At 46.0% G+C, this 27,204-nt stretch overlaps 1 protein-coding gene across 3 annotated transcripts in view; it reads left to right on the top strand.

Moving 5' to 3' along the window:
- The window catches only part of MAPK6 (mitogen-activated protein kinase 6), an 80,859-nt gene extending 77,638 nt beyond the window's left edge, over window positions 1-3,221 (top strand). For all 3 annotated transcript variants that reach the window (XM_069222463.1, XM_069222466.1, XM_069222465.1), the window contains one exon: window positions 883-3,221. In XM_069222463.1, the coding sequence (XP_069078564.1) occupies window positions 883-1,972 (1,090 nt within the window). In that variant the 3' untranslated portion in view covers window positions 1,973-3,221. The remainder of the gene's footprint in view (window positions 1-882) is intronic.
- Window positions 3,222-27,204: the final 23,983 nt, after the last annotated feature.

Here is a 27,204-nt window from a genome sequence, read left to right as displayed (position 1 = left end):
ACATCAGCATGCATAAGTTGCACCTGTGTATGGCTTTGTTCATCACTTCTGGGGTAGAGCAGAGGTAACAGAGCTGCACGATGCCTCCTACTGACCCATAGGGAATAGGCTGAAAAAATCTTCAAGATCCAGTCTGGTACCTATGGATATTCACAATGTGAGAAATCTGTGGTTATATAGAGTATCCACCAGAAAGTGCACTGCTGAAGGAAATACCTTCTTTGTCTTTCCCTTCTTTACCCTGTTAAATTACAAGCAGATAGCTGTCTTTTCAAAATAGTACACCTTGAAAATATATTGGTTCTGTTTTATTCCTTCCTGGCTGTGCCCTTCCATTTCAAAAATAGTTAACACACTTTGTCTTAATAGACTAAAAGTGAATATTAAGGCATTAAGGGCGGGAGCTGCTATGGGAATGGACTCTCGAGTGTTGGAGGTGAGATCTTATTATCCTTTTACTTTATGATCTGAAAGAAGTCAAAGCTCAAAGTTAATATATTTACTTTGTTATACATAAATATACCCTAAATAATAATATGTTAAAAATTGCCAGAGAGTACGACGATCCCAGTATTCTTGTTAGACCAAAGCAATTTGTGGTTCAGGGTGACTCACTTCAACCGATTAGGTCTCTTTAATTCCTTCGGAAGTCTTTGAGACTGGTTCATAAGAGTCCTCTTCAGAGAGAGAGGACATTTGTTTTTTAATTGCAAATGGGAGCAAGTGAAACTGAGAAACATAACTGTATTTTTGAATTATTTCTCACAATTATTTTAAAGATTCATAAGTTGTAATCCATTTTGTCATTGGAGAGAGTATTATGAAACAAATCAGACACTTGAGATGTTTTTCATACTAATTTACTGCCACTAATTCTTACAGATACCAAGAAAGTGAGTTTTCGGACCACGACTGGCCTATACATAATAATTTTGATGCTGATGAGGTTCAGCGTGACCCAAGGGCTCTTTCTGATGTCACGGATGATGAAGAAGTACAACTAGATCCACGCAAATATCTTGATGGAGACAGAGAAAAGTATCTAGAGGACCCGGCGTTTGATACCCACTTTTCTACTGAGCCAGTTTGGCAGTACCCAGATCACCATGAAAATAAGTACTGTGATCTGGAATGTAGCCACACCTGTAACTACAAAATGAGATCTTCCTATCTCGATAATTTAGTATGGCGAGATAGTGAAGTTAACCATTACTATGAGCCTAAACTTATTATAGATCTTTCTAACTGGAAGGAGCAAAGTAAAGAGAAAGCTGATAAGAAGGGCAAATCAAAATGTGAAAGAAATGGATTAGTGAAAGCTCAGATAGCCCTTGAGGAGGCATCGCAGCATATTGTTGAAAAGGAGAAAAAACAAGGATTTGATTTTGATTCTTTCATAGCAGATACTATACAATTGAGCTTGCAAAGTGAATCTGCTGAAATTGACAAATTAAATGACTTAAATAGCTCTGTGTCCCAGCTTGAATTAAAAAGTATTGTGATAAAGTCACTAAATCAGGGAAAGCAAAAAAAAGGAATGGCCAATCTGGCCCAATTTGAAGCCCTCAATCAAAATTCTTGGGATAGTCAATTTGTAAGCAGTGGTGATGAGAGTTTCCTTATAGGCCAGTTTTGCTGCGAAGTGAGGAAAGATGAACACATTGAAAAGGAAAACACGTACCCTAGTTACTTAGACACATTTTTTAGCAAGAAGGAAGATGTAGAATCCACAGAAACAGAACACATAGAAGAAGGGAAACTGGGGGAAAAAGATAGAGATGAAGGATTTATTAGTTTTAGTGGGGATATCATCTTCAACAAACAGTTAGAATGTATTGGCATCCCTCAGTTTCATAGTCCTGTTGGTTCACCCCTTAAATCAATACAAGCTACGTTAACACCTTCAGTTATGAAATCATCCCCCAAAGTTCCCCACAAAACCTACAGCAGCATTTTGAAACATTTAAATTAAAACACTCAGCAGGCAGTTGTTTTGTGTTCTTCATGAAACTTTTTTTATTAAGTATTTTTTTACTTGAATCAAATTGAGTAATTTTAGTCCGTCTTTCATTTTAGTGTTCAGTTTACCATTGTTTTTACAATTCTGACTTACTTTGTCATCATAGGTTTAGTTTTTGTTTTAAATGGCATGTTGTTTGCACACTATGTAAATTGAAGAACTGAGCAAACTAACGCAATGCAGGAAGAAAAATGCACTAAACCAAGTTAAACATTCTATCATAAAACAGTTGCCGATGTTTTGATGGGAAATAAATGATCTTGCCTTGAATTGTACACAGTGAGACTGCATAACTGCATGAAAATGCCAATTTGTTAGTCGTAAATTCATCTTTCATCAGTGAGCAGTGTAGTGTTTTTTTCATATTTAACGCATTTCTTAAAACACATGATACCAGCAGCAACTGAAGAAATACATATTGGTATGCATGTGTTATCTACCTCAAGATAACAGCAGTATGTGGCAAACCATTAGCCACCTGTAGTGCTTTTCATCATGCACTTCTGTTAAACCAGCATTACTGTAGTAGCTGTCCACATTGAAAAAAATCACTCAATGTTTGTAAATGTTCTGGCATGCATTATTTGTAGTGAAGTGTGAATATGCAGTATTTTTTATTTATTCTAGCAAAGGTATGTATTTAAAAATCAACTTCATTTTGAAGTACATTTACAAAAAAGTTTCATTTAGCACTATGGTTTTACTGCCTTCATTGCAAATGCTTTAACATCAGCCCATTTGTGGGCTTTACTCTTAACTCATCACTGATTATTTTTTTATAGCTTTCATTTCATGGAAAGCTCTCACTGTGTATAGGAATTTGTATCTTGGAGGTGCTTGGTCTGTATCAGCAAATAAAAATTAGGAACTGTGTTAATATCAATTGGTCATAGAAGTCTTAATTGTGTTCATTTTTATACAAAAAAGAAAATGTACTGTTAAAGTTGTGTGCATGGAGGTAATTAAGGTACAGCATTACTGTAGGCCACAAGGTGTATATGTTAAAGTATTTTTCATTTTTATTGTATGTTTTAACTGAATGATATATTTTCTGAGCCAGCATGGATACAATTAGGTTAGATATAGCATGTAGCATCTCGATCTTTTGCAAATTTGTTCTGCCTTTAAATTTTGAAAATTCTTTCTGTATCATTGGTCCCCCTATTTAAAAGGAAGAAATAAAAAAGGCCAGCAATTCTGACTTGATTTCTTACTGAGTGCCACAGTGCTGAATAATCTAAACAGTAGATGCCCTTGCAAAATATTCTAACTGGTGAAACTGACCATTGCTTGGTGGGGAGACTGCTCATTGCTTATTACTGATGTCTGAAATATTTTCAAAATGCAGGACCAGAGAAATTTGTATGTACCTGTTACAAATTGGGTTGTTTGTTGACTGGGGTGTAAGCCCTGGTCCAGAAGCAACCTCAACCCTAGTTAGGGTAATACACATGCAAACCCTAAATTCACTTGTGCTCCCCTTCGAGTAGCTTGGCTCAGACCAGTCAGGCTTAACTTAAAGGCCATGTCTAATGTATTTGTGCAGCACTTCAAACACCACTTAAAAAGATTCCCCACCAGGGTAGAAACATTTTTATGAACAAAACCACAAAAATCCAATAAGTAGAAGTGGAGATACTGAATATCAAAGTTTTTCAGTAAAAATAGCACCAAGAAGCACAAAGCTTTAGCGGGGATAGCTGGTTGTGCTAGACTGGGACAAAGTCAAAAGCTTAGGCTGACTACGATGGCCTGCAGGCCAGCTATAGGTACCTATTTAGGTCTGCTGAACCAAAGCACCTTAAATCCTGTTTGCCAAGTATTGCATGGATTCGCATCCTAGATGTCGCGTGGCCAAGGCATTGCGTCTGTTCCTAGACGTTCCTAGATGTAGCAAGGCTGCGGTGCGAGGTCCTGCTGCACTGACATGGAGGATCCCTTAGTCCCGGCTTGTGTTATGAAAGGCGGTGTTGAGGATGCGTTGTGCAGTCGAGACGATGCATTTGTTCCAATGAGCAGTGATGCGGGATGCAGCGGTGATGGTGAGTCTATTGTGGCAAGTCAAGTCCACACAACACCACCAGAGCATTGGGTGTGCTCAAGGATGTGCTGCTCAGACGAGGAGATGCATCAGTTCTGCTCGCTCGGCACAGGATGCTGCACTTTTACCGAAAACACCTTAAGCTTACTTCCAAGGGTCCAGGACTGGGGTGACACCACTTAGCAAGGTAGGCTCACAGATGTCAGAGTCCAGGCGCAGAAGCAGGGTATTTGGTAGTCTTGTGTCCCTGAGACTTCAGATCAGAGGCCAGCCAGCTTACCTTTGGAATCACTCTGGGTTCCAATGATGCCGGTCCAGTCCTTCTCACCAAGGCAGAGGGCAGCAGGTCAGCACAGCAAAGTCCTTCGGCAGCACAGCAGTCCTTCAGTATCTACGGTTCAGAACTGTACTGAAGTGGTGGTGTCTCAGGTCCTGTTCTTGTACCCATGGTTGGCCCCTTTGAAGTGCACAGAGGCCTTGCCCTTCCTGCCCTGGCTCCAAACTCTACTGGGGGGTATGCAGCCCTTTGCATGGGTACAGGACACAGCTGATTTAGATGTAAGTGAGCCTGGGTCCAGCTCCTCCTGCCAGAATAGCCCATCAAGTCACACCTAAGCTCCCATTGTTTGTGGCTGTCTAGGGGTAATACACAAAGCCCAGTTATCACCAACCCCAGACAGGATTAGAAACTGGCAGCAGGCAACCCATGGGAAAAGTAGGAAAAGGGCAACTTTCTAAAAAAATTTTTTTCATAATTGCAATTACAAAATCTGACTTACCCATAAGTTTGAATTTTAAAACGTGGTTACAGAGAGCCCACACCAAAGTCTATCTCTTCACAATTGGGAATTAACACTCATAAAATGTAATGATGCAATCACAATGATGTCCTATGGATGAGGTAGGCCTTGTAGTAGTAAAAAACGACTGGGCATTTTTTTTACTACTAGGCCAGCAGTACATGTCCTACTTTTTAAATACATTGCACTCTTTGATGTCGTGGGCCTTCCCTAGGGGTGACTTATATGTACCAAAACACAAGGTTTGGGCTTAGCAAAAAGGTTTATTTTGTGAGATTGAAAAAGAGTTCAGGAATTTGGCAGCCCCAAAACCTATCAATTAGATCATCGGCTCAGGGGAAGTGGGGGGTTGTATGCATCAGTCATGGCGACTAAGTTGAGTTCTCGGTAGTTAACATAGAACATGAGTTCTAGGGTGGTTCCCGATGGTGCTGCTTTTAGTACTGGTACCACAGGGGTGGACCAGAGACTGATGGAGGGCTCAGTCACCTCCAGTTCAAGCATCTTAGTGACTTCTGCTTTGAGACAGCCTGTACATTTTGTTTTTGACAGGCAAACCATCCCCAGTATCTATATCATGGGAACACCAGTGTGTAAGCCGTGGCGACAGTCTCTATGCTACTCTGGGGTCAGGGAAGGGGTAACCACCTTCCACTGACCCATACGCCTGTTTAGATGGCACAAGATCCCGGAGGGGTTCAGTCTCCTCCAATCCATCATCTGTCACCAGCAGCATGGTGACCTCCGACCTCTCAGTGGGGTTTGAGGCCGTTGAGATGAAGTACCTTTCACAGGTTCGTGTGGGTCTTGAGGTCCACCAGGTAGGTGGATTTTCCTTTCTACCAGCTCATATGGCCCAGCCCACTGATCCTGGAGAGCCCTGGGCTCCACTGGCTCAATCACCCATACTTTCTGCCCAGGTTGATACTCCACAGGGGTAGCTGCCTGGTCGTACCACTGCTTCAACCTTCTGGCTAGCCTCCAAGTTCCTAGAAGCTTTCTTCCGGAACTTGACCATCTAGTTCTGGAGGGCTAACGTGTAGCTAACCACAACCTGGGGTACTTTCTTTGGAGCGAGCTTGGTCCTACTCCTCTTTAACCAGACTGAGCGGTCACCTGACAGGGTGACCATACAGAAGTTCAAAAGCCCACTCCCTTCTGTGGCACTTCCCCGTAAGCAAAAGAGCAGGGATGGTAAAAGGACCTCCCACTTCCACCTCGTGGGCTCAAGCAGGCCCATAATCATACCTTTAAGGGACTTTTTAAATCTTTCAACAAATTCATTTGTGGATGTTAGGGTGTGGAGAATTTATAAGTAACCCCACACTCCTTCTATATAAACTTCATGTACATGGACATTAGAAGTTGGTGCCCCCACTCTGGTGAAAATCCCCATTAGGACCCTAGCCACTGCAGATGCAGTAATAGACATCAGAGGAATGATCTCAATACTTACTGGCATGGTACACCAAGACTAAGATAAACCTATTGCCTACGACTCTTGGGGGTTTAAGGGTCCTACAATTTCAATTCCCACTCTCTCAAAGGGTGTGCCAACAACAGGCAAGGGAGTCAGGGTAACTTTAAGCTTTTTCCCAGTCTTTGCAACTAGCTTGCCAGGTGAGACAAGTCCACAAAATAAAGCAGAAGGTGCCCTCATCCGGAGCCAATAAAAGTGGGCGATAAGCCTATCTGAGGTCTTGTCCTGCCCCAGATGTCCCGCCAGGGGTATCTCATGAGCGAGCCCCAGTAAGAAATCCCTGTAACTTTGGGGAACTACCAATATACAGGTTGCCCGAGCTCAGAAACCTTAGGCTCGTTATACAAGAGGTCATTGTCCCATTGTATGAGGTAATCTCCAAAGGTGTCACCAGCTGCCTGGGCCTCAGCTTGCCGCCTCAGGCCCTCACAGGTTGGGCATTCCTTCTGTGTTTTGCGGATTCCTCCGTAGTGAGCCCCCTTCCACTTGCCATCCAGCAAGGTCAGGCAGGGTACCAAGGGAGGGAATATCTTCCCCAGTAGGCTTCAGGGTGGCCTCATGTGCCATGTTCTCCTGTGCGGGGGAACATTAAGGGGCTGGCTCTCCACTCCCATGCCCTTCCCTGGCAGCTGTTTGGGCCATTCTTTCAGGCTCCAGACCTTGGCTCCCCACCTAGGCAGCTATGGATGTAGTGGCCGCTTAGATCCACTCCAGCAACCCTAACATTGCCAGGTGTCACCTGAGCTCCACTTTCTTCCAGGCAGTGTGCTCGGTCATTTCCTAAGAGACCGTTCACAAGAATAGCAGGGCTCACAGCAACTTAAAGACCTGAGACCCCCCCCAAATTCAAGGGAAAAAGAGCCACAGGCTCTCCCGTTTGTCTGCTACTACAACCTTGTGGAATGTATTCGGTATCATTTCCTCGGAGGACACCAGATGACACCTGACAGTAGTCATATTAGCTCCTGTGTCCCTTAGAGCCTCCACCTTCTGCCCATTGATGGTGATCCAGTGCCTATACTTTGAAGTATTGGAAGGTATGCGGGCTTTGGGCACCTTCTCTGTATTATGCAGGGACGCTAGGGGACCTCACTAGTCTTCCCACACACTAACTGGGGCCATCTCCTCCCCAGGCGCTACACTGGCGATTCTCTGACTGTGCACCACTGGGGTGTAGGGAGGTAAAGGAGGGTGGTGGTGTCCTCTTTGAGCACTTGGCAACTTCCTTCATATGCCTATTCTTCTAGCACTCTCAGCACTTACGGGCAAACTTTCCAGCTTTATAATCTGCAGAGCCTTTCTGTTTGTGGCCAGATTGGGAGTGAGACCTTTCCCTCCTGTGAACTATTTTGAGGGCCTTGAGAGAAATTGTTGTGTTCGATGGCATATGTTGCTGCAGATGCACATGTTTCGCACAGTCCGCTGCCTGGTGTTGGGCTTGGAGTATTACAAGTTGTTTTTCTTCGAAGAAGTCTTTTTTGGTCACGGGACCGAAGGACTCCTCCCTCTTCGGCTCCATTGCGCATGGGCGTCGACTCCATCTTAGATTGTTTTTTTCCGCTGTCGGGTTCGGACGTATTCCTTTTCGCTCCGTGTTTCGGTTCGGAAAGTTAGTCAGAATCTCGGAAGAAAGCGTCGGTATTGTTCCGTTCGGTATCGGGATAGTTAGGTACATCGACACCGATCATCGGAAGACTTTGGGGTAGCTTCGATTCCCCCATCGAGGCCTGGTCGGCCCGACCGCGTGCGACATCGAAGCCGATGGAACGGACCCCGTTTCGTTTCTGCCCAAAATGTCACAGTAAGTATCCTTATACAGATCAGCACTTGGTCTGTAACTTGTGCTTGTCCCCCGAGCACAAGGAGGATACCTGTGAGGCCTGTCGAGCCTTCCGGTCCAGAAAAACACTCCAGGACCGAAGAGCCAGGCGTCTACAAATGGCGTCCACGCCAACAAAACAACGTTTCGACGTCGAAGAGGAAACATTCTCGGTTCCGGAATCAGAATCCGGAGACTCCGACGTCGAACAACAGCAACAAACAGTGAGTAAGACGTCGAAAATTAAAACCATCGAGAAGACAAAAGCCCAGGGGACGCCACTGCCAACAGGCCATGGCTCGACCCATAAAACCGGCGACCCGTCGAAGGCGCCGAAAAAGGGCACGCCCATAGCGAAGACACCCGACTCCGGTCGAGGGACCGCCATGGAGCAACCTCGGAGCCGAGATAGCGGCTCCGAGAGGCAAAAACAAAATGCCGGCACCGAAAAACATCGGCACCGAGACACACTGCCGAAAGCCACAAAAATTCTGTCTGTGCCGAAGCCGAAAAAAGATTCTCTCTCGGCGCCGAAAAGTTCCACACCTTCATCCTACACAGAGGAACAAGGAATAAGTGGCCAGATGCACAGATTTGGACAAGAGCTCCAAAGTGTAGAATCAGACTACACACAAAAGAGACTGTACATCCAGCAAGACACAGGGAAGATATCAACCCTTCCCCCAATAATGAGGAAAAGAAGGATCGGACTTCTCAAGGATGACGCACAACCACAAGCCAAAGTGGTTAAAAAAGTCACGCCTCCGCCCTCTCCACCACAACAGGCATCGCCGGCACAAACACCGCCACAAATGCACTCACCAGCGCAAACTACCATAAGTCAAGATAATCAGGATCAAAACGCTTGGGACCTATATGACACCCCAGTGCCGGACCATGATCCCACAAAGCCGTCACCGCCAGAGGACAGTACCTCATACTCGCAACTGGTGGCTAGGGCTGCAGAATTCCACAATGTCCAACTGCATTCCGATCCTATAGAGGATGATTTTTTATTTAACACCCTCTCGGCTACACATAGCCAATATCAATGTCTCCCAATGCTACCAGGGATGTTACGGCACGCAAAACAAATTTTTGAAGAGCCCGTAAAATCAAGAGCCATCACCCCAAGGGTGGATAAGAAATACAAACCACCACCCACAGACCCAGTGTTTATTACTTCGCAGTTACCACCTGACTCCGTAGTAGTAGGGGCAGCTCGCAAGAGAGCAAATTCCCATACATCTGGCGACGCCCCACCTCCGGACAAAGAAAGCAGAAAATTTGATGCGGCAGGAAAAAGAGTAGCATCACAGGCAGCCAACCAGTGGCGCATCGCAAATTCTCAAGCGCTGCTGGCCAGATATGACCGCGCACACTGGGATGAGATGCAACTTCTCGTAGACCATCTTCCCCAGGAATACCAAAAAAGGGCGCAGCAAATAGTTGAAGAGGGACAAACGATCTCAAACAATCAAATCCGCTCTTCACTGGACGCAGCCGATACTGCAGCGAGAACAGTCAACACTGCTGTCACCATAAGGAGACACGCTTGGCTCCGCACTTCAGGCTTCAAACCTGAAATCCAGCAGGCTGTCCTTAATATGCCCTTCAACGAGAAACAACTTTTTGGCCCTGAAGTGGACACAGCCATTGAAAAACTTAAAAAGGACACAGACACGGCCAAAGCCATGGGCGCACTCTACTCCCCGCAGAGCAGAGGCTCTTTTAGAAAAACTCCATTTAGAGGGGGGTTTCGTGGCCAACCCACAGACACCACCAGCCAACAAACAAGAACCACACCATATCAGGGTTCATTCCAAAGGGGAGGTTTCAGGGGATACAGAGGGGGTCAATTCCCAAGGAGTAGGGGAAGATTCCAGACTCCAAAAACACCTCCACCTAAACAGTGACTTTCAAGTCACACAACCCCTTCACTCAACACCAGTGGGGGGAAGACTAAGCCAATTCTACCAATCTTGGCAGCAGATTACAACAGACAATTGGGTATTAGCAATAATCCAACATGGCTATTGCATAGAATTCCACAAATTCCCACCAAACATCCCTCCAAAAACACGCAAAATGTCACCACAACATTTAGAACTTTTAGGACTAGAAGTTCAAGCACTACTGCAAAAGGATGCAATAGAGTTAGTACCAGTACAACAAAAAAACACAGGAGTTTACTCCCTGTACTTTCTAATTCCAAAAAAAGACAAAACATTAAGACCAATATTAGATCTCAGGACACTAAATACCTACATCATATCGGACCACTTTCACATGGTCACACTACAAGACATCATTCAACTGCTCAAACAGCAAGATTACATGACCACATTAGACCTAAAAGATGCGTACTTTCATATACCGATACACCCTTCTCACAGAAAGTACCTAAGGTTCGTATTCAAAGGAATACATTACCAATTCAAAGTGTTGCCATTCGGAATAACAACTGCACCAAGAGTGTTCACAAAATGTCTAGCAGTAGTAGCAGCACATATCAGGAGACAACAGATACATGTGTTTCCTTACCTGGACGATTGGCTAATCAAGACCAACACAGTAAAAAAGTGCACAAACGACACCACATATGTCATACAAACCCTTCACAAACTGGGTTTCTCCATCAACTATACAAAATCACACCTCGAACCGTGTCAGACACAACAATATCTAGGAGCAACCATCAACACATCAAAGGGAATTGCCACTCCAAGTCCACAAAGAGTGCAAGCATTCCACAAGGTAATAAGTGCTATGTTTCCAAACCAAAAAATACAAGCAAAATTTGTGCTAAAACTTCTAGGCATGATGTCATCATGCATAGCCATTGTCCCAAACGCAAAACTACACATGCGACCCTTACAACAGTGCCTAGCATCACAATGGTCACAGGCACAGGGTCAACTTCAAGATCTGGTGTTGGTAGACCGCCAAACATACCTCTCGCTTCTATGGTGGAACAGCAACAATTTAAACAAAGGGCGGACATTTCAGGACCCAGTGCCTCAATACGTTATAACAACAGATGCTTCCATGACAGGGTGGGGAGCACACCTCAATCACCACAGCATTCAAGGACAATGGGATGTATACCAAACAAAATTTCATATCAATTACCTAGAACTGTTAGCAGTATTTCTAGCGTTAAAAGCCTTTCAACCCATAATAACACACAAATACATTCTTGTCAAAACAGACAACATGACAACAATGTATTACTTAAACAAACAAGGAGGAACACACTCAACACAATTGTGCCTCCTAACACAAAAAATATGGCAGTGGGCGATTCACAACAACATTCGCCTAATAGCACAATTTATTCCAGGGATCCAAAACCAACTAGCAGACAACCTTTCGCGAGACCACCAACAAGTCCACGAATGGGAAATTCACCCCCAAGTTCTGAACAAGTACTTTCAAATTTGGGGAACACCCCAGATAGATTTGTTCGCAACAAAAGAAAACGCAAAATGCCAAAACTTCGCATCCAGGTACCCACACCGCGAATCACAAGGCAATGCTCTATGGATGAGTTGGTCAGGGATATTTGCATACGCTTTTCCCCCTCTCCCTCTCCTTCCATATCTAGTAAACAAGTTGAGTCAAAACCAACTCAAACTCATACTGATAGCACCCACATGGGCAAGACAACCTTGGTATACAACTCTACTAGACCTTTCACTAGTACCGCATGTCAAACTACCCAACAGACCAGATCTGTTAACACAACACAAACAACAGATCAGGCATCCAAACCCAGCATCATTGAATCTGGCAATTTGGCTCCTGAAATCCTAGAATTCGGACACTTAGACCTCACACAAGAATGCATGGAGGTCATAAAACAAGCTAGAAAAGCTTCCACTAGACACTGCTATGCATCTAAGTGGAAAAGATTTGTTTGCTACTGCCATACCAATCAAATCCAACCATTGCATGCCTCTACAAAGGACATAGTGGGATACTTACTACATTTGCAAAAAGCGAATCTCGCTTTTTCATCTATAAAAATACACCTCGCAGCAATATCTGCTTACCTACAAACTACTCATTCATCGTCTCTATTTAGAATACCAGTTATTAAAGCATTCATGGAAGGTCTAAAAAGAATTATACCACCAAGAACACCACCAGTTCCTTCATGGAACCTTAACATCGTCTTAACAAGACTCATGGGTCCACCTTTCGAACCCATGCATTCCTGTGAAATGCAATATCTAACCTGGAAAGTCGCATTTCTCATTGCAATCACATCCCTCAGAAGAGTAAGTGAAATACAGGCATTTACCATACAAGAACCATTTATTCAAATACACAAAAATAAAATAGTTCTAAGAACAAATCCAAAATTTCTACCAAAAGTAATCTCACCATTCCATTTAAATCAAACAGTAGAATTGCCAGTGTTCTTCCCACAACCAGATTCCGTGGCTGAAAGGGCACTACATACATTAGACATCAAAAGAGCACTAATGTACTACATTGACAGAACAAAGCTAATCAGGAAAACAAAACAACTGTTCATAGCTTTTCAAAAACCACACATAGGAAATCCAATCTCTAAACAAGGCATTGCTAGATGGATAGTCAGATGTATTCAAACATGCTATCTTAAAGCCAAAAGAGAATTGCCTATTACACCAAAGGCACACTCAACCAGAAAGAAAGGTGCTACAATGGCCTTTCTAGGAAACATTCCTATGAGCGAAATATGTAAGGCTGCAACCTGGTCTACGCCTCATACATTTACTAAACACTACTGTGTAGACGTACTAAATGCACAACAAGCTACAGTGGGCCAAGCTGTACTAAGAACATTATTCCAAACTACTTCAACTCCTACAGGCTAAACCACCGCTTTTAGGGGAGGTAACTGCTTTATAGTCTATGCGAAACATGTGTATCTGCAGCAACATATGCCATTGAACTGAAAATGTCACTTACCCAGTGTACATCTGTTCGTGGCATTAGTCGCTGCAGATTCACATGTGCCCTCCCGCCTCCCCGGGAAGCCTGTAGCCGTTTAGAAGTAGATCTTAAATCTTAAACATTTGTACATTTGTAAATAATTATTATAAACTTTTTATGTACATACGTATTCACTCCATTGCATGGGCACTATTTATAGCAAACCACTCCATCCTCACCCTCTGCGGGGAAAACAATCTAAGATGGAGTCGACGCCCATGCGCAATGGAGCCGAAGAGGGAGGAGTCCTTCGGTCCCGTGACCAAAAAAGACTTCTTCGAAGAAAAACAACTTGTAATACTCCGAGCCCAACACCAGGCAGCGGACTGTGCGAAACATGTGAATCTGCAGCGACTAATGCCACGAACAGATGTACACTGGGTAAGTGACATTTTCATTTCGTTTTTACCCCCCACCCCACTTCTGTCAGGCACCCTGACCACCCTTTTGGGTGTCCCACCCACACACCTAAGACAGTCTAGTGCCGACCCAGTGGTCATCTTCCTCGGCACAGCTCTGAAAAACAAATATTGAACATGTGCTCCCTCATAATTAGGTTCTACATCCCAGTATAATCTTCTACTTTGCTGGGTCTTCACCCAGGCCTTCAATGCCTTGCTGGCATAATCTAAGAAATCCACCAGGACTGATTAGGGGGCCTGTGGCTGTCTAGTAACCTGCTGTGATACTTCTCATGGGACAGCCCAAACTTAAGGATTGCCTTCATGGGGATATGCCTGCTCTGATTCTCTGCCTCTACTGTCAGGTGTGTGTGTGTGTCGTCGTCCTCCCCCCCCCACTCACCATTGTGGGCATACGTTTCCACAGGCCACCCCTAGTACTCTTTTGGGACCTTATGTACCCTGACGACATAAGCAGCAAACCATTTTCTATGTCATCTCACACTACATAGTTAGGCACCAGCTCCTGGCGTAAACAGATCCTCTCCAGCAGATACTGTTGGTACTCTGCCACCATTACTGTTGAGTCCTGTGGGTTGCCTTGCCTTTAACGCTAGCTCCTTCATGTTGTTCTCATACTCTTAACAGCATCTTTTTCTCAGCCTTGGCCCTCATGGCCTTCTCCTTTGCCCAGGCCCTCTCAGCTTCAGCCTTCTTCTCCAGCTTTAATTTGACCAGCTATTGCTTGAGCTTCCTTTCCTCCCTTATGTCCCTCAACTTCTCTGGGGTCTGGCACCAGGAAGACTCACTGTTCTATGCATGGGGAGGGAAGAATTTCCAATCCTGAAAGTAGATTGCCCCCCTCCCTCAACAAGCTGCACTCCAAGACTCTCCTGCAGGTCATACTCTGATCCTTGCTTATCCTCTCCCCCATCTGTTGGCGACTGGTAGGCCTCTACCCATTCCCTCAAGGCTTTCTGGAGCTCTGCCTTCCTGGTGCTTCTTTTGGTGGGCTGCCCCTATCTTTGCAAAATTCCTTGAGTTCAGCCACATTGTAGCTCTCCAGGTTGACCAGCTCAAACTCCAATTTCACAGGTGGTCCAAGGAGAATTTAAAACTCAAATTGATCTTAGATATGGGATGGTAGTGTATACCAAATCACTGTATGGCACTGCACAAACACAAGTCTGTATCCTCACCGCTGATCACCAGTGTTAGAAATGGTGTAATTGGTTGATCAGGGTGTGAGCCCGGTCAAGCAGGAACCACAATCCTAAGGCACAAGCAAACCGCAAATTAACCTATGCTCACCCTGTGGTAGCTAGGCACAGAGCAGTCAGGTTTAACTATGAGGTATTGTGTACAATATTTGTGCAATGCTTTAAACAGTAAAATAGTGAAAACACTGCACAAAAAGATCCCATACTAGGTTAGAAGAATAGAGCTTAATATAATGAATAATCAAGACCAAAATGGGGAAAATTGAATAAGTAGAACTGGAGGTATGACTTTTTAAAGAATTAATGATAGAATAGTGCCCTAAAAGCAGAAAGCGCCAACCATGTCTATCTGATCGTGCTGGACTGGGTCAAAGTCAAAAGTTCAGCCCGATCACCAGATTAGTCCCACTGATTTTTACCTTCTCAAGTTATGTCCTGAATCACGTTCACGTTGGAGAGGGTTGCAGGGAGCAAGGAGAGTGTTTCAGGCAGCAGTTGGCTTGGCGTGGCTGGTACGAGCTGGAGCTTTGCAGTGTTGGTCCTCCATGGGTGATCGATGCTTGCTGTGCTAAGAGATGAGCTGGCAGCGGTTCACACTGAACTTTGGTGCAAGCTTTGAAGTTCTGGTGGGACTGTGCCAGTTTGAGGTCACGAAGAGCCCAAAAGTTTCATTCCAAGAGCCGGTGAGCCACACCAAGGGTCCAGCACCTCAGAGGCACCACTGGGAGTCTGCTGCAGCTGAGTTGAGGAGCTTGTTGGGGAGATTATTATATCCTTCTGGCTCAGATCCAGGAGGCCGAAAGACTAGTCCTTCGAGTCCCTCAGGGGTCCTGGGGTCAAGATAAAGTTGCAAATCCAGTTCTTCCCCAGGCAAGAAGTCAGCAGGTCAGTGCAGCAGTTCCTTTATAGCAGCAGTCCAGCAGAGTGGCAGTCCTTGTAGAAGCACAGCAGTCCTTCCTGGCAGTGTATCCACATGTCCAAAAGAGTACTGAAGAATTGGTGTCTGAGATCCTTTCATACCCTTGTGCCTTGGTTCTGGAAGGTGGGAGAAGCTTCTAAACAGTGGCTTTGAAGTGCATGTAATTTCCTGCAGCTCCTGCCCTGGCTCCAGGATGGTTGAAGTAACAATGCAGGGTCATTAGGCCCTTTGTGTGAAGGCAAAGCACAAGCTATTCAGGTGTATGTGGAGCTGGGCTCAACTTTACACTCCCAATCCCGCCAGCAGATGGCCCACTCCAGCAAAACTAATCCCTCTCCTATGTGACTGTCTGGGAGGAGTTCACAAAGTCTTACTGTCAGCTACACTCAGCCATGTGACCCAAGACAGGCTAAAGGCAAAAAGGGATAAGGACAGGAAAATGCCAACTTTCTAAAAGTGGCATTATCAGAATTGTGATTAAAAAAATTAAATAAATAAATCTGAATTTGCCTGATGGTAAAGGCATTGACAAATACTGAAGCCAACGCCTGACCAGTCGTATAATATGTCGAAATGTTTTAATGCTGTCCAAAAGAGCTTGTTCTCTTCAGCAGGTTTGACCTGAAGATCCTTAAACATGGTGTGACTTCTGGGCAGGTACACCAAAGATTTATACAATATGGCCAGCAAAATTGTTCTGGATGTCCTGAAAGACCTCAGGGCCTCACTTGCTTAAACAGGTGTGCTTAAGTGTCCTGCGTGCTGGGTTAGACACCTCAAATTATGCGGGCACAGTTCCTGGCAACACTGTAGTTGTTAAAAGGCGCACACTTGAATGTGGGAAACTGGATTTTTAGGGGCACGCCTTTTGACTGCCCTAGTTTTGGGAGAAGGTGAATTTTATCCTCAGTCAGTAGGAAGCGGGATACATTTTGTCCATGGCTGGAGAACGTATTATCAGAATGATGGGCCTTATTAATAATTCAAAAGGTGTTACACACTTCCTTTCATTTTAGAACCCAGCAATCCACTGCAATAGACTCCCAATAGGTGTTGGCGTGGAAGAACCTCCTGCTCACCCACCTGAGTCTGATAATGGAGGAGGGAGAACTTAAAGTAGTTTTGGAGGTGGCAGATCTAGCAGAAGATGGAAGAGACTGGCATCAATTGGGTCCAACCCTGCTCTGAAAGGAGTAAAGCTGCTGAGACCTCTGAACCAGCAGGAAAGGCTGCGGTCACTGAAATTTATTCCCAGAAGTAAGAGTAATGCTGATGGTCTGCTTTGCAGAGACCATCAGGCCCAGTATTGTTATGTAAGATTTTATAGAATGCCTGATGGTCCCAAAGAGCTTCCCAGCACTAACATAACAGACCGAGGCATCCCCAGCAGAATTAAGATAGCCAGGTCTTTAAACTGCTTGTAAAAACTGTCAGTTTAAGTACATAACCTAACAAAGGAGGGCAGAGAGTTGCAGGGTTTAGATATTTGAAAGAACAACTTCTTGTCTCTCCAAATTGAGTCATGGGATCATCACTAGATTCTGGTTACCAGAATGTAAGAATTGATTAGGGATGTAAGGGTGACTACATTTCTCAAATACTGGTGTCCTGTCTGAGTCATGGCTTTATGCAAACAGAATAGCACTTTCAACTTAATACACTTGCCATCCCTGAGACAGTGAAGGTTGTGGAGCAGAGTAGAGACCTGCTTAGGAACATACCGAAGGAGGAGTGCAGCTGATTTTGAAGCCTTTAACCTCTTCAGCAATGACTTGAAGCCCCTCTGGTAGAGCACATTGTCTAAGCTGGAGATGAATGCCTAAACAATCGTCCTTTGGGTAGTAATAGAGAAGGACCATAGAATCAGCCAGCAGATACCCTATTTATTTGATAATCAATCAAAGGCTTTCTGTCCAGCCATATTCCAAGATCTTAGCCTGTTTTGGAGTAGGAAGTAGTCCTAGATCTTCCAGCAACAAATGCGGGCCCCAGAAATGTGGTTGGTTTCCCGCAAGAGGGACCTCTGTCTTGCTGTCGTTACATGTTTTCAGAAGTTTTTCCCCATTCATTGAGTCACTGCAACACATCATGGTCTAAGACCGGGCAAATCTATTGTCCTCATCTGCTGATTAAGAAATGACAATCTATCTGTCATCAGCATAGGAAAAAAGTGTACCACAACTAGCTTGATGTGAATCGGGGAGGCATCATTCGTCTCGCCGATAAACTGCTCGTCATTGAAAGCCCATAACTGCTGCCTGGATAGCTCCTAAAAAGTCTAGAATACATCCAGTCGAGGTAATCTGGGACTGACATCAACTGTGGACTTTATGGTTATTTGCCTCTGATGTCCCAGGTTCTACCTTACTTTGGCTCTGCAAACGTCAGCTAAGCACTTGATTCTTGGTGGTAGTGATGGTTATCAGTCACTGGCTTCTCAAAGAGGTGTAGTGTAGGGGTGCTTGAGCACTCAAACACACATAAACAATACATTATTGCCAATCCTGGAGCTTACATTTCGAAAGAAAAGTACCTACTATTCAGGGCACTTTATGTTGTTTGTGCCATTTTCCACTATTGCCCTCAGCTCCTCCTTTGTATTCCACACAATTTGCTCCCCATTGGGCTGACCTCTCTTCCCCCTGTGGTTTTGTCCTCTGGGAAGCTAGCTGGCTGTCCTGAGGGCACCAGCTCTGTCCAGCAGTCCTCTGAGTACTCTGTAGAGCACTCCCTTCCTAGGTCCTAGAGAACTGGAACAAGTGAGTCAGTGGGGCCCACTTTTATACGGGCGGCAAAGCAGACAGAAAATGTAGATCCACTTTCAGAACTGATGTGAGGTGGCTGTCATTTACAAGCTGCTCTCGAAACACAGCATTTGGTAGAGTGATGCTTTGATAAGTAGGGTAATCCCCAGTCTTTACTACTCACGTTAGTGGCTCAAAGAGAATTCCAGTTTATGCACACGGCTGTCAACAAAAGGACATAGGCCTCTGTACTCGCACTAGGGATAAATTCAAGAATCTGGATACCAAATACACTTAGATGGAAACACAAATGTACATCATGCAGGGGACATTTCTTTCCCAACCCTGACTCCGAACTGCATTTCTGAATCTAATCTGAAGAATTCCTCCATACGGGTGAAACTCTGGGTGCTGTGCCAGGGAGTTGTCTTCATAGTAGATACTGAGGAGCATAAAAGTGGTACCAAAATGATCTCCACGGGTGGCACCATCGATGGCATTTTAAGTGGCACTTCAATAGGCAAGACCTTTGCCAGAAGAGGCAGTAGGGTCAGAGGCCATGTATGTGCAGAGTCAGGTGCCATCAGGATGAGTTGCCAGAATCACAAATCCTGCTGGATCAGCACACCATTATGGAGCAGCACAAAGGGCTGTGTGCCTGTTCTGAATATCTCCAACTTGGCCTGTGAAAAAGACTCAACCTGAGAAGGGTGTGAATCAGGAATACCCGCTTCATCCTCTGATTCTATTGTTGCAGATGATAAAGTGACTGATCTCTAGAAAGGATTGTGTTGAATTTCCAAATAATATTTGGATGGGTGCCATTTTCTTGAAGAAGACTGTTGTGTTGTGTGTATATTACAGGAGGACTGTTAGACTTTACATCCTTGGTGTGGTCTCCCTTAACTTTTTGCCTCTGTTCCCCAGGTTGCTGTTGTGTGCTGGACTCTGATTTTGCTGTTTTTGTTACTCTGGGCACATTACCACTGCTAACCAGTGCTAAAGTGCAAGTGCTCCCTTACAAAATGTGTATGTAATTGGTTTATCCATGATTGGCATATTTCAATTACTAGTAAGTTCCTTGTAAAGTGCACTAGAGGTGCGAGGGCCTGTAAATCAAATGCTACTAGTGGGCCGGCAGCACTGGTTGTGCCACCCACATAAGTAGCTCTGTAACCATGTCTCAGACCTGCTGTTTCAACTGTAAATTTGACTTGGCAAGTGTACCCACTTGCCAGGCCTAAACCTTCCCTTTTCTTACATGTAAGGCACCCCTAAGGTAGGCCCTAGGTAGCCCCAAGGGCAGGGTGCAGTGTATGGTTAAGGTAGGACATATAGTAATGTGTTTTATATACCCTGACAGTGAAATATTGCTAAATTCGTTTTTCACTGCTGCAAGGCCTGTCCCTCTCATAGGTTAACATGGGGGCTACCTTTAAATCTGATTAAAGTGTAGATTCCCTTTGGGAGCGGATGGACATGTGGAGTTTGGGGTCTGTGAGCTCACAATTTAAAAATACATCATTTAGTAAAGTTGATTTTAAGATTGTGTGTTTGAAAGTGCCACTCTTAGAAAGTGAGCATTTTCTTTCTTATACAATTTCTGTGACTCTGCCTGTTTGTGGATTCCCTGTCTGGGTCAGTTTGACAGTTGGGCTGGTTGCACCTCACACTAGACAGTGACACAAAGGGATCTAGGGTGTAGTCTGCATTTCCCGATGAGCCATCTGTGCTAGGAGGGAGGGGAGAAGTGGTCACGTACACCTGAAAGGGCTGTGCCTGTACTCACACAGTGCCGTCTCCGACACCCTGGTGAGTGTCTGGGGCCTGGCCTGGGCAAGGCAGGATTTCACATTCAAAAGAGACTTTACTTGGAAGTAGGCCTACTTCAAAGGAGAAATTGGGTATAAGAAGGGCACCCAAAACCACAGACTTTAGAACACTTCTGGAAACAAGAGGAACCTCTGCCTGGAAAAGAGCTGAGAAGAAGTGCTGCCCTGCCTGTGACTGTGCTTTGTGGAGCTATCCTGCAGTTGCTGCTTCTGCCAGAGTAAGAGGGCAAAGACTGGACTTTGTGTGCCTTCCATCTTGTGAAGAAATCTCCAAGGGCTTGATTTAGAACTTGCCTCCTGTTGTTTGATGTCTTAGGGACAAAAAAAGAGTTCTCTCTGCCAGCACCTGGAGTCTCTGGAGAGAATCCTGCTCTGACAAGTGGTGCCCTATCCAGTTCCTGGGCCCCTGGAAGGAAAGGTGGTGTAAATCTAAGAAAATCGTCTTCGGATGACTTCGGACCGACGCCGCTGCCGAATCTGGTGACGCTGCCTGCAACCGACTCTGTGATCTTCGCTGGAACGTGACGATCTTCGCAAGCCCAATGCCTCTGCAGCCCCACTGAAATCCGTGACTCCATGGAAGTCGGCGCACCATGTCGTGACTGATGCCGCTCGAAGTGCGCGGATTCAACGTTTCGCACCAACGCCGCGATCCCTGACTTCGCGCATCGACTCGTTTTCACTCTTCACCAAAGGTACTGTACTTGGAGGTCTACACGACTCCGTGTCCGGCGCCGCTGGTGTCGGCTTGTTGGGAGCAACTCTGTCACGACGCTGTGTTAACACCTCATCAAAGTATTTTGTGTTTCTAAGCGCTATTTTTGAGTTTAATCTTTAAAAATTCACAACTTGACTTGTGTATGTCGGATTTTTGTTGTTTTGGTCTTGTTTTGTTTAGATAAATATTTCCTATTTTTCTAAACTGGTGTTGTCATTTTATAGTGTTTTCATTGAGTTACTGTGTGTGTTGGTACAAATACTTTACACCTAGCACTCTGAAGTTAAGCCTACTGCTCTGCCAAGCTACCCAGGGGGTTAGCTGAGGGTGATTCTCTTTTACCCTGACTAGAGTGAGGGTCCTTTCTTGAACAGGGGGTAACCTGACTGTCAACCAAAAACCCTATTTCTAACAAGGACCTATTGTGGGACCACTTTGGAGCATTCTTGTGTGTCTTTGCCAAAGATAACATTTGGGTGTTGGGGTTTAAACCACATTGATGATGTGGTTGAATCCAAAGACCATAGAAGGTTGACAGTTGATCTAGTAAGTATTGAATTTCCGGAGGAATTTTGTCAGTAAAAGCTGTGAAACGATTGGACCAGCATTGATTAGGCATCAAGAACAGGAACTAGCTGGATGTTGTCTCATCTGGGGCAGGAGAACCCAAGACTGGAGTCATTTGGTGCCACTTGGAGCTATTGCTGGAGGAAAAAGTATTTTGGGTCCAGTGTGACATCTGGAGGATATTGGTAAGGTGAGGAATCTGTGGGGAGAAGCATCTATTGCTCAGACTGGGATAACAAGCCTTTTGGTGGCTGAGTGCATGCAAGGTCCCCCTCTAAGGTTGAACCTTCTTTCAATTAGTAATTTTTGTACACTTTTGTACACTGTAAGCTTTTGTGGTTCTAATAACAGGCTATATTTGATAGATATGATATGGTTTTGGGGTTTGATGAGCAGGCTATGTAAAGATTCACTTTCGCTTTGTGGCACAAGTTTCTTCTTCCCTAGGAGATTGCACATTTCATCAGTGTTTCAGGATCTCCTTATACCATCCGTGTACTTTATGCACATGCAAACCTTTTTCCAGTTGAGATTAAAAGTAAATTCCAACAGTTATTTCATATTGGTAGTGGTAAACCACCTCCCTGATCACTCCACAGCATGATTCAATCCAGAGACTCCACGGGGCTTAAGAGTGTCTTCCTTAGCTTTGGAATCAAATGCAGTGTGGGAAAGACCAAGCAAATGTACGATCATAACTTCTTGCATTTCTCAGCAGATGATGTAGTAATCATCCTCTTACCATTCTCTCAGAGGCTTGTACTAAGGGCTTATGGTTCTAGCATATTGTTCAGGGCTGGACTGGCCATAGCCGAGGGGCATTTTCCCAGGAGGCTGGAAGGGTGGGGGCCGGTTTTGTAAGTGGGGACAGTTTTGCAGAGGTGCAGCAATATCGGCCCCTAGTAACACAAGCAGCACCAAGCCCACTCTTGCAGAACCCAACCCAAACCCCAATAATCCAGGGGCTGTTCCAATAACATTGGCAGGGCTGCTTTGGGTTCCCAGTCTGGCTTTGATAGTGTTAGAGAACAAGCTAAGATACTATCTCTGACCCACTTTCTGGCTGGCTGTCATTGCCTGTCACCCACTGAATTAATCAAATACTTGTTTTTATGGTCAAGGGACTCTCACAGGCTATATCCTGTCAAAACCCAGATATAAAAGGTTTCACTTTTAGAATAATGCTGATTCCGTTATCATAAACCCACCCCGGGACTTCACATAGCTTCCACACCTATTGGAAAAGCAGCTGTCATAAAACCCTCTATGACTTGGGTAGTCAAGAGTTAAGAAAACAATAAATTCACACTCCTCGCCTCCCCCCAACTGTGTAGGAATGCTGCTATCACATATCACAGACAGATCCTAGTCAAACGTACTCTTCTGTTGCCCAGGTTTGTAATTATGTATTTAATCTCTTACTTGATGACAAGGGTAAGATTGTGTAGGTTCTCCTAACGGATCTAGAGGATATAGTTCACTCTGAGTTTGCATTGGCAAATTCTAGACCCAAAACTCTGACCCTTACAAAAATTGGATTACCACCTTACCATGTCTTCTGATGTGACGCACAGTTTCAGTGGCTAGATTAGCACTCAACTCTATAAAGAGAAGAAAAAGTTAAAGCTTTTTCTCCAACTTTTGAACTTCAGAGTAATTGTTCATGCACTTGTGGTTTCCGATTTTAATTACTGAAACTCATCCCTGATTGGTGTGCCAAAATGCAACGTTGGGCACTGAAAACAATTCCTCAGGAGCCAGTCTGGTTTCTGGTACAAAAACACCTGACCACATCACTCCTGTACTAAGAGACCTACATTGGCTCCCCTTGGAAACATAGGTGGAGTTCAAAACTGACTTTTGTTTTCAAAGCACTCCATGAAAAACAAGCACCATTCCTGCCCAACTCACACAAGAGTTCTTGTGGTCAGAGACATCAGAGAAGAAAATACACTTTCTAACTACAATAGAAGATCATTCTTGCTTCATTGGGCTGCTAGCCAGTCTTTCTCTGGCACTGCTCATACTCTTTGGCATTCACTGCCAGAAGACATCAGGTGTACTAAGGACTTGATTTAATTCCAGAAAACCTGAAAACACATCTGTTGCAGCTCCATCTGAATACTTCAGTCTCCGTCCGCAACACATTCCTGAATATCTATCAGTTTCCTTGTTGAACATATCATTTATATCCATCTCTATTGATTTTGCATTTTTTCACTTTTCTGTTTCATCTAACCAGTAAAAATACCTCTTAAGGAACTAAGGCCCTCATTACGACCCTGGCAGTCGGCGATAAAGTGGCGGTAATACCGCCAACAGGCTGGCGGTAACTACAGCCAAAATATGACCATGGTGGAAAGATCTCCGAAAGACAGCCCATGTACCACACCAACCGCCAGGGCGGTAGCTGCCTACAGCCAGGTGGAAGTCAATGTTTCGCCCACCGTATTATGACATACCAAACCGCCACTTTGTCCGGGGCGGTACCAACAACATCAAAAGCCTGGCGGAAACAGAGCTCAGAAGGAAAAGGACTCACCATTGGAGACACAGGGAAGAACCAGGCCACCATGGAACCTGACCTGCATGTCTTCCCGATGATCTTCTACGTTCTACTCCACCACAAACACCAGCGCCGGCAAAGACAATGACGGTGAGTACAGCCGCCTAGCACACAAGGGAGGGGGGGAGGTAAAAGTGAGTGATACACACACACACAACACACACTCCACACACACAACCAGATGCATTATAAAAACAATTTTACCATGTTACTCAGCTGAATAATGCAAGGACAAAACGATTTTGCAAAAGTGAATGTAATGAGATCAACACAGTATGAAAAATAAGTTAGGCAAGATAATAGATATATACATATGTACAGAAAAAGGGCCACAGCCCAGTCCACAATGTTCGTGGGCCACATGGCCACAGGCCAAAGTCCAAGGCCACTCGTCACCTGCTTCAACACAGAGAGAACACTGCAGGGGCATCAGTTGGTAAAGAGGCAGACACCTCAGGGGGGTGGGGGGGGGGGGGGGGGGGCACCTCAGCAGGGAGATGTTACAAGACCACTGATTCTGGAGAGTGCAAAGCCACAGTCTCTCAGGTAGGTGTTATATCCACTGGTTCTGGAGGGGGCAGCATGCCCTGTGCTTGATCTTGGGGAGTGATGGGCCACAGTCTCTCAGGTGGGTGTCTTCCCCACTGGTTCTGGAGGGGGCAACATGCCCTGTGCTTGATCCTGGGGAGTTATGGGCCACAATCTCTCAGGTGGGTGTCATACCCACTGGCTTTGGAGGGGGCAAGTCACACACCAGCCCATAAAGGCAGGATTATTTACCATCAGCTGGCGGTGATGGCTGCACAGTGGTGCTGCTGCTGGTGGAGGGAGGCTCCTGCCCATCCCCTACAACCTCGGACGGCTGCACAGTGGTGGAGCTGGTGTGGGGGATGCTCCTGCCCATCCCCTGCAACCTCAGGTGGCTGCACAGTGGTGGTGGTGCTGCTGGTGGGGGGGAGGCTCCTGCCCATCCCCTGCAACCTCGGACGGCTGCACAACCATGGTTGGTGGTGGGTTCTCAGTCACAGTTTCTGGCCCAGGCCCCTTGGTCTTCCGGCCTGTTGGTGCAGGCTCCTTGGTCTTCCTGGCTGCTGTGGCAGGCTCCTTTCCCTTCTTGCCTACTGGTGCAGGCTCCTTGGTCGTCCTGGCTGCTGGGGCAGGCTCTTTTCCCTTCTTGCCTGCTGGAGCAGGCTCCTTGGTCTTTCTGGCTGCTGAGGCAAGCTCCTTTCTCTTCTTGGCTGCTGGTGCAGGCTCCTTTCCCTTGAGGCTGCCTGGTGCAGGCTCCTTCACCTTCAGGACATGTGGCCTGGACCCATTTCTACCATGAGTGGGTGTGGTAACGACTGGGCCCGAGTTCAGTGGTGGATAGGAACAGTTTTTTAGGAACATTGGGGTGGATGGAGGGAGAAGGAATAGGAGTGGAAGATGAGGGAGTCGTTGTTGGAGGTGTCTGTCTGCTGCTTTTGGGTGCAGGTGCATGGGCTGTATCCTGTTGTGAGGTGGATAGCTGTTGGGTGTCTGAGTACTTGCTTTAGTGTACCTTAGGAGGGGGGAACAAACAAAGTGGGAGAGGACACAGGGGACTTGTGCATGGCTGTTGTGGAGGTGTCTGCTAGTGAGGTGTGTGTTCTGCTTGGTGTGGTGATGCTGGTAGTGGATGATGATGATGTAGTGCATGCAGGTGTGAGTGCGGATGGAACTGTGGGAGGTGGTAGAGGAGGGGGAGACAGTGGAAATGGTGGATGTTGCTGTGTCTGCAACTGGATGGTGTTTGTGTGAGTGCCTGTGGGATGAAGTGTGGTGCTTGTGTTTGCCTGTGACACTCTTGGGGTTGTCTTGTGTGCATGCTCGTCTGTCTGTGTGCTTGGGATGGGTTGGGGTTGAGGAGAATGGGACTGGGCAGTGGAAGTTGGAGGGGGGAGGGTAGAAACAGGGACAATGACTGCCATCAGAGAGGAGGTCAGAGCCTGAATCCATCTCTGTTGGGCCGCCAATCCAGTGTGAATGCCATCCAAGAATGCATTAGATTGTTGCATCTGGGCTGCCAGCCCCTGGATGGCATTCACAATGATTGACTGCCCAAGAGAGATGGATCTCAGGAGGTCAATAGCCTCCTCACTCAGGGCAGCAGGGCCTGAGGTGCCTGGGGCGAAGGAGATGCCCACCCTCTTGGTTGAGCGGGCTCGAGCAACTCGCTGTGAGGCTGCTGGGAGGGCGGTGCTGGTACAGGGGGTGGCGGATGTATCTGTAGCTGGGGTGGTCACAGAAGTGTCTGCCACCACCAGGGAGCTCACATCGGAGGAGGTATCTGTGTCCGAACTGTCCCCTCCAGTCTTCGTCATGGTGCTCCCCTCGCCCTCCGTCCCATTGGTGCCCTCAGCATCGGTGGCCTCTGCCTCCTGGGTCCTGTGGGATGCAGCTCCCTCCGTCGCCGATGCCTCTGCTCCTCCGCCAGATGATGCTAATGCACCTAAGGACAGGATGACAAAACAAAAAAGAGACGGGGAGAGACAAAGGATAGATACACTTTGTCAATGGCTGCACCAACACCACCGTTGGCATACACAGCACCCTTACACACAGGGAACAAGCCTACGCAATATGCCATTGAACTACCAGAGAAATAGCGGCCAAGGCAATGTTAGGGATACACACCACCAAATGCAGCACACCTGGGCACCACGCAGCCCTGACCAGTAGTGGATGCCTACGAGCTAGGTAGCAAGATTTTTCCTTCTGATCCCTAGCCACCAGGGAACCTACTGACACACATCCCCCACCTGGATACCACCCTCCCATGCGTTGTAATGATGGGCACTGTACTCACCCCCTTGTGGCTGCTGTGATGCCCTCAAGCACCCATCCAGCTCTGGATTGGCCACCACCAGTATGCGGGCCATCAGGGGGGTAGGGGTTCGACGGGCACCCCTTCCCCGTTGGGAGGCCATCCCCAGCTGGGCCTCTGCCATCAGCCGTGTCCAGCGTCTCAGGTCGTCCCACCGTTTGCGACAGTGGGTGCTCCACCTGCCATAGACCCCTAGGGTCCGCACCTCCTTGGTGATGACACGCCATATACCCTTCTTTTGATGGG

The sequence above is a fragment of the Pleurodeles waltl genome, chromosome 3_1 (assembly GCF_031143425.1).
Source record: "Pleurodeles waltl isolate 20211129_DDA chromosome 3_1, aPleWal1.hap1.20221129, whole genome shotgun sequence".
Taxonomy (NCBI): domain Eukaryota; kingdom Metazoa; phylum Chordata; class Amphibia; order Caudata; family Salamandridae; genus Pleurodeles; species Pleurodeles waltl.
The sequence above is the reverse complement of the archived record's forward strand: the minus strand, read 5'-3'. Positions and strand labels throughout refer to the sequence as shown.